This window comes from Eulemur rufifrons, chromosome 8 (genome assembly GCF_041146395.1).
Source record: "Eulemur rufifrons isolate Redbay chromosome 8, OSU_ERuf_1, whole genome shotgun sequence".
Classification (NCBI taxonomy): domain Eukaryota; kingdom Metazoa; phylum Chordata; class Mammalia; order Primates; family Lemuridae; genus Eulemur; species Eulemur rufifrons.
Genome location: NC_090990.1, coordinates 9851193 through 9864335, shown reverse-complemented (window position 1 = coordinate 9864335; position 13143 = coordinate 9851193). Strand labels below are relative to the sequence as shown.

The following is a 13143-nucleotide window of genomic DNA, read 5'->3' as shown; positions in this document are numbered from 1 at the left end:
GGGACCCAGCCCTGCAGCACCGTGTGGCCACCTCGGCCCCAGGAGCTGACTCTGGGCCAGCACAGGGAAGGAGCTCAGGTGTCAGGACACCCTTGGAGCTGAGTTGAGGGGACCAGCTTTATTTTTCTCTGGAGCCTCTGGCTGGGAAGCAGACAACCCCCAGCTGTGCCTGCCCTTGGTGACAGCGTACTCCAATCTCTTCATTCACGAGTTGGATGAACATTCACTGAGCATCTGCCTTGTGCTGTCCTTTTTTTTTTTTTTTTGCCATCTCACACTCTGAGCTCTGTCCAAGGTGAGATTTGTTCTTCAAAGCAGTAGCCGTTGTCCCACCCAGGATGGGGCAGAGTGAACACAGCACCCTGTTCAGGGCTAGGTTAGAGCTGCCTGCTCTGCCAAGGAGTGGAGCGGGGCTGGCGGGGAGGGTGTGTTGTGATGGGGGAGGAGAGGCCGGGTCTCTGCCCAGCCTCGGTCACAGGGCAGCTGCGGTGCCTGTTTCGTCTTGGTAGCCTGGCTCACTTTGGGGCTGGTGGATTTGTCAGGTTGGAAATTGCCTTCTTCATCTAGAACAGAAAAAAGAGTTTTTTGTTTGTTTGTTTGTTTGTTTGTTTGTTTTGGAGGAAGGATGTCGAGGAGGTTGAGAGTAGGGGCGTCAACTCCCCTAATAGTCAATTCTGGGTGACTGGGAGAGCCAGTGCCTCCCCATTGCATAGACGGGATCACTGAGGCCCAGAGAGGGCCAGGCTGGCCACTGGCCACAATACAAGGTAGGGATGGCTAGGCCCAGTGGCTACTCTGGGCCGGGAAGTGGGGCTCATCAGAATCCTGTGAGGCCCCCCAAATTTCTATGGGAGGGTGCCGGTGCCCCCCACCTCCCCAGTCTGCTCGAGCAGGGTTCCTCTGCTTCCCTCCGCCCTGGGGACCCCTGTACCTCGGCCCAGGACACGGAGCCCACAGCTCGGCCCCGCGACGTCACGAAGAGCAGCTGAAGGTTCAACAGCTCGAAGAGGTGGTGCGCCTGCAGGGGAAGGTCAGGAAGCACTGGAGGGCAGGGGGCATCCACGCTGCCCCTCTGGCCCGCTGCCCGCGTCCCTGTGCCAGGAGCGGGGCGGGGCCTGGTGTGCGCGAAAGACCGGGGACTCGGGCCTGCGATGCCCAGAGTGGCCACGAGGGGGCGCCAGAGTCCGCGCGAGGGGCTGGGCGGGGCTGGGCGGGGCTGGGGGAGGGCCCGTCAGCCAGCGTCATCAGGCCGCTGAGGGCTGGAGCCACCCCTAGGTGCCCGGCCTGCTTCCGGCCCGAGTGGTTAAGCAGTTTGTGCAAGATCACATAGGGAGAATGTGGGCCGGGAATTGAAACCCGCGTGCGCCTTGATGCAACACCACTCTCTCTCCGCCCAGAGGCTAGTTCCTGAGCCCTCCCCACTGCCCTGGTCTCTCTGCATCACCGGGCGGACAGGCAGGAACGCTACGCCCATTCTGCAGATGAGGAAGCAGGTCCAGGAGGAGCAGGAAGCAACATGGCGAGGTAGGGGAGCTGGAGCCTGGGTTTCCCCGTCGGGCTCTTCCCCTCCACCCCAGGGACCTCGTCTACCTGCACTGCTGAATTCCCCGCATTACCTGATGCAGAGAGGTCTCTGGCGACAGCTGCAGGGTCACTGGCTCTGTGGGGCAGCCCCCAGCCAAGATGTCCTGGAGACACCGCTGGGGATGGGGGAAGGGTTAGGGGCGATTGGGCCAGCCTCCCCCTTCCCCAGGCTGCCCCTCTCAGACCACCTGCCCCACAGGAGATCAGCCACCCCCCTCACAGCCCTGCCGCCTGCCCAGCCCCACCCCAGCCGGTCCCAACACCCCTCACGAGTACCCACCTGGTGTCCTGGAGCCCAGGAAGGGGACTCAGCCTGGAGAGCCTGAACCAGCTGGGCCCTTCCCACGATGCCCACCAGGATCTGAGACTCTGGCAAGTGGAGAGGGAGAGGGAGAGGGAGAGGGAGACAGGCACATCGTGAAGATGAAGGAACTCACATTTCCTTCTATGTGCCAAGAACTGTGCTGGGTGTTCGCACATCTCCTGGGAACCTAACAGCAGCCTACAGGTCTATTATAACTATTATCACCCATTTTACAGGATAGGAAACTGAGGTTCAGAGGCACAGAGAGGCTAATTGTCTTGCCCAAGATCACTCAGCTCCTAATGTGGAGGTGGGGGGTTAGGCTGCAGGGGGCACAAGAGAGACCCTGGCCGCCACTGAGATTCCCCATGTTGCAGGGCCTGAAGGCAGGAGCAAGCTGGGGACACCTGTGTGATGCCGTCTGTGTGTCAGGGCTGGGCTTGCTCCTTTGTTTCCCCACAGGAGGTTCCGTGTCTGGCTCTGCCCAGTGAAGCGTGGGTCCCCCTGTGTGCTGGGGGCTCGGCAAGCTTCGCTCTGGCCCTGGGGTACAACTAGAATTTGCGAGCATTCAGTTTTAAGGGGCCAGTTCGGGGTTTTTGCTTTCTGTTGGGTAAAATAAAAACTTGACCACTAGACATATAAATGCTCCTCTTCTTTTCTTTACCCATAAAGTTATATTTTATATTTTATATTTTTTTATTTTAATACATTTGTGGGTACAAGTTGAATTCTGTTATATGTCTATACCGTGTGTGGTGGAGTCTGGGCTTTGGTGCACCCATCACCCAAGCAGCGTACATTGTACCCATAGGTAAGTTTTCATGCCTCATCCCTTCCCCACCCTCCCCTTTTAATAAACAATTAAATCTGTTTCTTGAGGGAGCAGTAGGGTCCCACAGCCTGGGCCTGCACTGGCTGGGAGCTTTGCTTCCTGTGGCTCAAAGGGTAGAAAAGGACTTTGTCGCTGAGGCCAATTCTCTCTGTGTTCCAGGAGGTGAAGCCTCTTGTTGGGGCCATCCATATGTAAAAGTTTTCAAATGGGATGTTTGGTATGTTCTGTAGCATTAATGCTAAAAGGCCTACATTTGGGGTGAGAGCCTCTGGCAACCCTATACTATATTGATCCCTATCTTCCAGATGAGGAAACTGCAGCTCGTAGAGCTTATGTGATTTACTCACAGTTCTTCAGCTCATAAATGTCTTTATTCCTCTTGGAGTAGGCATAGGAGTGACCTGTATGGTTGTACAGGTTGTTCACTGCAGAAAGTGCCTGCTCAAATGGTAAGCGGGGACCCAGATCTAGCCATGCTATGCTCACCAAATGTGCACCTTGTCTCCTTTGTACAAAGGGGACATATGGGCTGACAATAGCCCTGAGTGTCATTTGTCTTTAAAAAGATGCTTTTCTCATGATCAAGGGCTGGGCACGGGGACTCAGGTGGGGAAAGGTTGAAGGGAAGCCTGAGGGAAGCTTCTGGAAGACAGTAGTGTCCCCATCATCCTACCCCACACATCGGGCCTGGTTTCTAGAATCCCAAGAGCTGTTCCTGGAGTGTATCACAAGCACCCTCGCGTCTTCCATTTAGACACGTCGGCCACCCCAAAGTAGGATCGTTATTATTTCCATTTTATTGATGAGGAGACTGAAGCTCAGAGAGGTGAAGTGACTTGCCCAAGGTCACACAGTTGCTAAGTCACAGAGCCTGGATTCAGATTCCAGTCTGCCTGCCAGGCCCAATGCCCTGCTTACCCTTTCCTGGGCCTGACCCTCCAGGGTCCACGAGGAAGGCAGAGGGACCCCCCAGTCCCCACATCCTCCTCCCTTCCTGCTGGGCACCTGTGCTCTCCACCAGGGGGTACTCAGCCACGTCTGTGGAGGTCACGACCTTGACCACCTCCTCCAGCGGCGTGTCCTTGGCCAGCGTGGTGACGGTGCGGTTCATGAAATGCTCCACAGTCACGCGGTGGGAGCTATGGGCAGAGGGAGGCTCCCCTCAGGTCCTGGGCTGGGGGGATATCGGAGCCCAGGATGGGCAGGGACACCTGGGGGCGCTTTGCTGGGACCAGGGACCCATGACTCTCCAGTGTGGGCAGGGACTGAGAGGTTCCTGGAATGAGGGACTCCCAGAACCTGGGTGGGAAGGAACCTGGGGCCCACCTCACTGATGGCCCAGTTCTGAACCCCCAGCTCCCGGGACCCCGTGCCCCTGGGACCCCATGCCCCAGACCAGCTCCACTTTGGTCTGTTTTAGACACAGCCTTCCCTGGAGAGAATTCCATTTGAAGAAAAGTTAATGCAAAACAAAAAACCCAAAACACTTTAAACTCTACTGGAGTAACCACCCCCATTTTACAGATTTTACAGAACAGGTCTGACAGGGTGGCAGCTTGCACATGTTGGAGCTGGGCCTGGGACCCAGGGACTCCCAGAGCCTCAGCCCTGCTCCTCTCGGGCCAGAAGCTGCCCTGGTCCTGTCTGGTCCAGTGAGGACCTCAGAGCCCGTTTCTAGTTCCACCTCCAGCTCCCAACATCCCAGTGAGAACAGCAGGAGTGGAGAGCGGGGAGGGGACCTCCTAGATCCGGTGCTGACTCTCCATGTGACCTGGAGCAAGACATGGCACCTCTCTGAGCCCCAGTTTCCTCATCTGGCAAATGGGGCCATATCTGTCCTGCTCCAGAGACCATCTGATGACCAGTAAGACATTGAGGCCTGGGGGCCAAGGACGTGCCCAGGGTCACAGGGTGCTGGGGGGAGCAGAGACCAGCTGTATGTCAGCCCTTCCCACTGCCCCATGTCCAAGGTCAACTGCAGTGGCATTTCCTTTGGGAGGGGCCCTCCGACCCCAGCCCACCCTGGACACCGTCACCCCATTAGCCGGCCCGAGGCCAGCGCTGCTCACCCGATCTTGCGGCCACGGATCCGCGGCAGGTACGGCAGCTTCTTAACGATGATGGTGCCATCGTAAAAGGAGGGCTGGCAGCTCTGGGCGATGGCGTTGGCTGCCAGCACCGCCATCAGCACAGGCAGTGAGTGCACAATCTGGCCAGTCAGCTCAAAGGCAAGCAGTGCCGTGGAGATGGTGTGGGTCACCGCCCCCGAGAAGGCCGCAGCCCCTGCGTGGCAGAGCCGGCAGGGAGGCTCAGGCTGGAGGCCAGCCTCACTTGGAGGACAAGGCTGCGTGCTATGGCCAGGGGCTAGGGTGGGAACTGTCCAGAGGCCACACCCTGGGCACTGTCAGAAGTGCCCCAACGCCTGGGCTTGCTTGGTAAGAGGAGAAGGGGAGGGGAGGGTGTGGGGGTGGGCGTCGGACAGGATCCAAGAGTGCAATGGGCTCAGGGGTGGTGGGGCTCAGAGGGTGGCCCAGGGACCGCTCCAGCCCCTCCAGAGCCACCAACTGATCTCCCAAGGCCAGCCCAGCCCCACGATGTTGCCCATCCAGCAGGGACCCAACCCACTCACCTGCCAGGGCGTACGCCCCAGGCACGATAGGGTTGGTGACCCCTCCAGCCACGATGCCCTCGGGGAAGGCGACAGAGAGGGCCTCCCCCAAGAGGCGCCCAGTGGCAGCTCCTGACCAGAGACTTAGGGTGAGGGGAGCCCGGCTGACCCAGCCCCCTCCATCCCTGGGCACCATCCTGACCACCCTGGGGAGGGGGGTGAACCAGGCGCCGTGGCCCTGCCCCAGTGGCCCCAAACCTCTCAGAGCCTCAGGACCCCAGACTCACCGAAGATGAATATGGGCATGAAGTACCCGGCGGGTATGGGGATCGTGGTGGCCAAAATCAGCATCCAGAACTGCGGGCGGCGGGAGACCCGAGGGGCGGAAGTGAGAGACAACTGGGCAAGGCGCGGACAAGGGAGGGGCGGGACAGGGACGGGAAGAGGGAGAGGGTTCCCAGGCACGTGCCCATTACCAGCATCTGGTGCTGGGGAAGGAACCTCACCCTGATAACGTGCCCACTGTGTGCCCGGCACCATGCCAGTCACTTTCCCTCCTCCCCGCTCTGCCCCCCTTTGTGGTGGAGACAGTAATTATTACCTCATATCAAGGGTGAGGAGACCCAGGCTCAGAGAGCTCAAGCAACTTGCCCAGGACCACACAGCGGGCAGAGTGGGGGTGCTGTGTGAGGCCTGGTCCCCTGCTACATGCTGCGGGCAGCCCCGTCCTGACCTAAGCTGGCCTCGGCTCCGTGCACACTCGGGGGCCCACGGTGCCCACCTTCATAACCAGGAAGAAGGCGAGGGTCCCAAAGATGGTGAACCGCGGGTGGTACCATTCAAGCCACAGGTTCTCGGGGTCGGGCTCCGTGGGCCAGGGTGGGGACGAGTTCCTGGTCATCAGTGCCCAGGCATTGTTGTCGAACAGCGAGTCCAGATGCTCACTCATGGACAGCTGGGGCGGGGAGGTCGGAATCGGCACGAGGGGGCTGAGCCTCGGTCCCCAGCCCCCCCTCACTGCCTGACCCCGCCTCAAATCCTACTCTGGCACCTCCCAGCTGGGGGACCCTGGGCACAGCTCTGACCTCGCTGAGCTGTGGGTTTTTTGTCTATAAAAGGAGCCCAGGCATCTCCCCTACGGGGCGTTGCAGGGATAAGTGAGATAACGCACAAAAGGAGGGGCCACAGTGGGGCTCCCGTCTCCCGCCACCCCCGGCTCAGCGCCCCTTACCCGAGAAGCTAGGAAGCGGCCGGCGCCGGGCGGGTAGGTGATGGAGGCGAGAACCAAGGCCGCCAGGGCGGAGTACAGAGGCTTGCTGTTGGGGGGGGAGCTCCAGTGCCGGCCCTCCTCCTCCCCCACCCCACGGGGGGAGACCGGCCCCTGCCCAGGCAGGAGCAGGCCCCCACCCTAGGGCTGACTCCAAGGCAAGAACTGGGGGCAGGAAGGGCAGGAGGGGGACATGGGCTCCAGGCCCTGGGTCGTGGGATCAGTCCCATACTCGGGTGGTGTGACCAGTGCAGGGCCCGGGGGTTGCAGGGGGGTGGGAAAGAGCTCGGGGCAAGGGCAGGCTGGAGGGAGGACAGAGTGGGGCCAGGCTGGGGTGGGGCTTATGCATCCTGGGGCAGAAGGAGGGCTGCCCAACGCCAAGGCCAGGGGGCAGACAAGGTTTAGGAAGGAGGGGGCTACCGAGGGGGCTGGGGCTCAGTGAGGGGTGGGGGCTCAAGGCAGGGGTTGGGGCTTCAGTGAGGTGGGAGGGCAGCCCAGTAAGGTGGGAGGGGCAGTGACCATGGGGGCTTGGAGAGGGGGGTTAGCAATGAGGGCTGGGGGCTCCACACATGGGGTGTGGGCTGGGGAGAGGTTTGGGGGCTCAGTGGGAGGACAGGGGCTCAGGCGGGGGTGGGGCTTTCTATATAAGGTCGGGAGTCCAGGGGGGCTCCCTGAGAGGTCCCCGGGCCCCAGCCCAGAGCTCACCTGGTGGCCAGCAGTTTGGAGAAGAACCAGTTGGTCTTGGTGAAGCCGAGGAAGGTTCGCTGGCAGAAGAGGTAAGCGCAGCTCAGGACACCGCAGATGGCCCTGGGGGCGGGGGGAGGTGAGTCCAGAGCCCTCCCCAGTGCCAGGGCAGCAGTCCAAGCCTGGGGGAGGCCCCGACTCACCCCAGTGCCACAAAAAAGAAGATCTCTGGCAGGTCGTAGGGGATGTCCACCGGGAAACTGGTCTTGAAGAGGCAGGTGATGGTCTCTGGGGAAGGAGGGACGTGGGGAACGGCGATGGCACTGCTACCCCACCCAACCCAAGTCCCAGATCAACAGGCCGCGGTGGAGGAGGTGCCAGGTCCTGACCCCAGGTATCTGTTTCCTGGCATTCGAGGCCCCCACGCCCCCTGCCCAGCGGTTCCGCTCACCCCACCCTGCATGCTCAGTAAGGTCCGTTCCCTCCCAGGCTCCTAGAAGGTGGGGGAGGGAAGAAGGAGGGGGAGGAAGGGAGGGCGAAGGGGCAGGGAAAGGAACGGGAGGCGAGGAGGAGGGAAGAGGGGAAGCGCCAGGGGTTGCGCAGCCCCCGTGGGGCTCACCTTCCTCGCTGTTGAAGACCGACAGCAGCCGGAACGTGAAGGCCCCGCAGGTGGCAGCGAAGAAGCCCCTCCAGTAATCCCAGACGGAGAAGTGGGAAGACATGACCTCGATGCTGAACAGGACGCCTGGGGGCGACACTGAGCTCAGACGGACCCCCCCTCCCCACCCACCGCAATCCCTGGATGCAGGGTCCAGTATCCCCTCCTCCCTGCCCCTCCGCCCTGCTGCCCTACAGCGGGGACACACAGCAGGAGGGAAGGGCCTGGGCCCGGAGGACCCCGCTGACCAGAGAGCAGGTCCAGCCAGCCCTGCCGTCCAATGCCCGTATGTGCCGTTCTCCTCACCATGGGGCAGGGGCTATTATGACCCCCGTTTTACAGAGGAGGAAACCGGGCTCAGAGAGACCAGCTGGCTGGGGTTGCACAGGTCTGCCCAATGTAACCCTGAAGCCCCTCGACACCCCTCACTCCTGGGTGGCTGTGCCCAAGGCAGAACTGAAGTGAGAACTAGAATTAGACCCAGTCCCCACTCCAGGCCTTGGCTGGGCAGAGAGAGGACAGGAGTGTGAGGGGGCCCCAGGGTGCAGAGGGAGGGGTATGAGTGGTCCCAGGGTGCCCGGGAGAAGTGTGAGGGGCCCAGGGTGCAGGGGGAGGGGTGTGAGAGGTCCCAGGGTGCACAGGGAAGGGTGTAAGAGAGCCCCAATAAACAGGGGCAGGGGCGTGAAGGAGCCCCAGGGTGCAGGGGGTGTGAGAGAGAGGGTCTCACCGCTGAAGGGTGCTGCGAAGACTGTGGCCACGCCCACCGCTGCCCCTGCCACCAGCATTTCATTTTGCTTGCTCTTGTTCTGGGGGGATGGGAGTCCTGGGCTCAGAGTCAGCCCCTCCCTCCCCTCCCTCCTTCCCACTCCTCCACGGAAGCCCACCCTGAGCCCTTACCCCAGGCTCCCCGATGGTCTTGGTGCGCACACGGCCCAGGTAGGCAGCAATCATCACAGACAGGTGCACGAAGGGGCCCTGCAGTGGTGAGGTGTGGGCACAGGGCACAGGGCACAGGGACAGGGCACAGGGACGCTCCCTGGGGCCCAGGGTAAGGGGAGCAGAGGGAGCCTCACCCAGAGACAGCATGGCCTCCCCCCTCCTCCATCTCCCCGACCTCCAGGGATGTCCTGGGGTGACTTTTGTCACACTCTGGGGACCTGGCCTGTCTCTTCCCCTAAGTCTGAGCTCCCTGAGGCAGGGATAGGCCTGAGTCCCCTCCGACCCTGCTTTGGTGGGTGATGAGGGAAAGGGGGCAGGGGCAGGCAGGGTGCCCTTGTGCCTGCCCGTACCACTTTGCCCAGGAAGATGGTGCTGCCGGCGGCCAGGGTGCAGGAGAGGCCCACCACCTTGGCCCCGAAGTTCGTGATATCCAGGTAGTCTTCCAGGACCACCCCTGACAAGATGGTCTTCAGCTCTGGGATTCCAGAACCTGGGTGGGGGGCAGGCAGGGGCAAGACAGGGAGAGTTGCTAGATCAAAACTCCTAACACTCTACAGTGTTTTCACATTTTGCTCTGGCGGATCCTCATAGACCCTCTGACACTGGGATTCACAAACTCGTTTTGCAGATGAGGAAACTGAGCTGTCCCTGTTCGTCCAGCTGGTCCTGGCAGACAGCTGTGGCAGCGTGGGGGAACCCAGGATAGAATCTCAGGCCACCCCTGGACACATCCCTGGAGCTCCCATCTGCTGGCCTGGAGCTGGAGGCATTGCTGAGAGGCCTGGGAGAGCTGTGTCCCCTGCACCAGCCCTTCCCTGGCATCAGCCACTGGCGCAGACCCTGCAGGGGAACCTGCCCCGGTCCTCCTGCCCCGGCCCCGAGGAGCCCTTGGAAAGCAGGTAGAGCCAGCAATGACTCAACAATCAGGTTCTGGCTTTTGCTGTGTGACTTTGGGCAAGTGACATGACTTTTTTTCCTTTACTTTCTTTATTTTATATTTTTTCTTTATTTATTTTTTTTTCTTTAGAGACAAGGTCTCACTCTATTGCCCAGGCTGGAGTGTAGTGGTGTGATTCTTCTAGCTCATTGCAGCCTTGAACTCCTGGGCTCAAGCGATCCTCCTGCCTCAGCTTCCTGAGCAGCTGGGACTACTGGCATGTGCCACCACACCTGGCTAATGTTTTCTTTTATTTTCTTTCTTTTTTTTTTTTTTTTGTAGGGATGGATCTCACTATGTTGCCCAGGCTGGTCTCAAACTCCTGGCCTCAAACAATTCTCCCGCCTCAGCCTCCCAAAGCACTGGGATTACAGGCATGAGCCATGGCACTTGGCCTCGACATGACCTTTCTGAGCCTCCTTCTCCAGCTATGAAATGAGGCTGCTGCCTCCTGTCCTCCCGGTCAGAAGCACCATGAGGGATGAAAAGGTTTCGCCCGTGGGGACTGGCGTGACGACTGTGGACTCACCTCCAGAGAAGGGCGTGATGCTCTGGGAGAAGCCCGAGGAGAAGGAGACGAGGGCCACAGGGTACACGGTCCAGGAGAGATACCGGAGCAGGTGGCTGTCCCCAATCTCCCGGTACAGCCACTCATGCGCTGGGGACAGCCAGGTATCAGGGAGCCACCCACAGCCTCTGAAGCCCTCAGGGCCAGACCCTCACTGACCAGAAAATGGAAGCTCAGAGAGGGGAGGCCCAGGGCCACCCGGTGAGTGGTAGACCCTCAAGAAGAGGCGGGATCACAACCCTGGGTCCACATCTTGGTTTTGCCACTTCCTAGCTGAGTGTCCTTCGGCAAGCGACTCAACCTCTCTGAGCCTCTGTTTCCCCATCTATCAAATGGGCTAGTGATGAAATCTCCCTCCCAGGTCACTGACGGCCAAGGGAGACCTACTGAGAACTAAATGAGGCAGGGCGTGGAGCACCAAAGTCCATAGTGGGTCCCCATTAAGGCAGCTAAGAGTCTCCAGAGAAAGTGTCTTGGGCCCTTCCTGCCCCATGTCCCATACCCCATGTCCTCTCCTCCAGGGAGGCCTCAGGGTGGAGACAGGCTGCTGAAGGTAGGGAAAAAAAGATCTATGCTTGGTGGTCTAGGCAAGTGCCCCCCCCACCAGCCCTAGCCCCAGGGTAGCTGAGCTGAGAGCAGGAGGGCACAGGAACAGGGGTGGCATGAGCAGGGCGGGGAGCTCAGAGGAGGAAGTGCTCTCGGCACATTCTTGTCTTTCTCCCTTGTTGTGCAGGTGAGGAGACTGAGGCCCAGAGTGGGGCAGGAGCCTGCCCAGGGTCACACAGCAAGTCAGGAGCAAAGCCAGGGCCAGAGCCCCACCCACAGCCCTCCCCCCGCCCCCGCTGCACCCGAGGCCCACATGGCATCCCCAAGAGCGTGCCGGAATGCCATGGTCCAGAGCAGGGCGTGCGTGCCGGGGAAGGTTACCTTGGACCACACGCCCGATGGCGAAGTTCATGGCGTAGCTGATCAGGGCCATGAGCACCCCCAGGGTCATGAGGAAGTACCAGTCCTCGCCCACGCGGAACAGCTTCTGTTTCAGCCACTCCAGGCCACCTGGGGCGGGAGCATGGGGGGGCACAGCTTAGGGTGGGGCAGGGTGGGGCTGGGACCACGCATGGAGTCTAGCGTGGTCCAGAGTGGGCTCTGCCTCACACGAGGGGCCGAGCAGGATTTGTGGCAGTGATGGTGGCGGCACAGTGGCTGCCAGGCCTGCTGCCCCTGCCCGCCCTCCCTCCCCACCCCTGCCCATACTGGGGCCTTACGGGAGATGACTGGGGGCAGGGGCCTAGGAAGGGGAGCTGGCAGCTATAGCTTCAGCAGGGTCCGCAGCTCAGAGAGCGTGAGGGTCTAGCACGACTCCTGCGTTGTCCCAGGGCCTGTGGCGTCGTCCCTCCTAGGAGCCCCCAGCAACGCCCGGCCCCCTGGCTGCCAGCCCAGCCCGGAAGCTGACCCTCACTGGCTGTGGGCATCAGACCCTGGGGCTGCACTTAGCCTCCTTCTGGGGTCTCTGCCTTCTCTGCCCCTTAGCTAAGGGGACAGCCAGATCTCAAAGTAAACAATGGACGTGGGGCTCCAAAGAAAGATGTCAAGTCCACAGTGGCCCCAGCTGTCCTGGCCGCTGCCCCTCAGAGCCCCTCACTGGCACAGGCGGGTGAGGGTAGAGGCCTGGGTAGAGGGTGGCACAGTGACCAGGCCTTGGGCTGGATCTCCCCAAAGGCAGAGTGCAGACGCCTGGCCCATCTGACCCACAGACAGATGGACAGACAGATCCCTTCCCCCTGTGCCCCAGGGCAGCACGTCCTGGGACAAATGAAAAGAGGAGGTGGGTGCCTGGGCAGGGGTGATGTCCTGAGGGGTCTTCCGTGGGGAGGGAGGGGACCTGGCTCTCACCTCGGATGCCTCGGCGGATGCGGGGACACGGGCCCCACAGCTCCTGCAGAGTCACGGGGTCCCCCGAGGAGCCCTCACGCAGGCCCACCAGCTCCTCCATCGGGTCCCTGGGGGCGCAGACGGAGGGCTGGACCCTGGCGAGCTGCTCAGTGTCCTCGCCCTGCCTCTCGGCCTCCCCATACTCTCCCTCCCAGATAAAAAGGAAAGGCCGTGTCTTCTGTGTGTGTGCGGGTGTGTGGAGTTATCCAGAGGACACGCAGGCCTGCGTGTGCCCTCATCACTGAGGGTCTGCCGCCGAGGGTGAGTGCCTGTGTGTGTCAAGGGGCGGGAGTGGGGGGCTTCTAGGTGTCCCCTGCCCTGTGTCCAGCAGCAGATTGGATCCCAAGCCCTTCTGAGGCCACCACTCCCACCCTTCTGGGATGCTGGCTGCTCCCACTGCCTGGAGCAGTCTCTTTGCCCAGGGCTGTCACTGTCTCTCTGCAGGTCCCCGTGGACGGCTCTGCCTCCCTGTGCCTGAGCACCCTCCCCCGCCACACTCAGGCCACAGAGGCAGGAAAACCCCAGGTCCAGAAGGAGACCCCGCCAAGGGTCAAAGTGAAATGCTGGCTCCTGCCCCTCCCCACCTCTGCCCTGCCCACCCTGGCCCTGGCAGGCCCGTGCCCCAGCCTCAGCCCTGCGCCAGCGGCCCCTCACCTGGCAGTCCGCCCTGCTGTGTCCGGGGCCGGCCCTTCTCTAACACAGCCTCCTTGGCCTCCAGCTCCGGTGCACCTGGACAGGTGTGTGCTCCACCAATCAACAACCCCCCCACCCCCCTGCCCGGGGTTTACTGTGGCCATTAGGAATGTCCTTGACAAACCAACCAGAACTGC

At 61.2% G+C, this 13143-nt stretch overlaps 1 protein-coding gene across 2 annotated transcripts; it reads right to left on the bottom strand.

Annotated features, from left to right (window-relative positions):
* Nucleotides 1–515: 515 nt before the first annotated feature.
* LOC138389174 (chloride channel protein ClC-Ka) lies at nt 516–12374 on the bottom strand. 2 transcript variants are annotated; one of them, XM_069477374.1, is made up of 19 exons: nt 12275–12374; nt 11309–11437; nt 10343–10471; nt 9227–9366; nt 8835–8912; nt 8665–8743; nt 7899–8024; nt 7483–7567; nt 7301–7402; nt 6560–6644; nt 6110–6283; nt 5616–5685; nt 5350–5460; nt 4790–5003; nt 3726–3859; nt 1865–1953; nt 1617–1700; nt 932–1018; nt 516–563 (listed from the first exon to the last, which is right to left on the bottom strand). In XM_069477374.1, exons 1-19 carry the CDS (start codon nt 12372–12374, stop codon nt 516–518), a joined length of 2064 nt encoding a protein of 687 aa, XP_069333475.1. The 2 variants fall into 2 exon arrangements, with proteins under 2 accessions (XP_069333475.1, XP_069333476.1); XM_069477375.1 differs by lacking the exon at nt 10343–10471.
* Nucleotides 12375–13143: the final 769 nt, after the last annotated feature.

Coding starts and splice junctions, on each gene's coding strand:
- LOC138389174 (XM_069477374.1), bottom strand. CDS start 12,374: ATGGAGGAGCTGGTGGGCCTGCGTGAGGGCTCCTCGGGGGACCCCGTG. Junction 7,403..7,482: donor TTCTTTTTTGTGGCACTGGG/GTGAGTCGGGGC, acceptor CCCCGCCCCCAG/GGCCATCTGCGGTGTCCTGA. Junction 1,954..3,725: donor CCCCCTGGTGGAGAGCACAG/GTGCCCAGCAGG, acceptor TCCACTTGCCAG/AGTCTCAGATCCTGGTGGGC.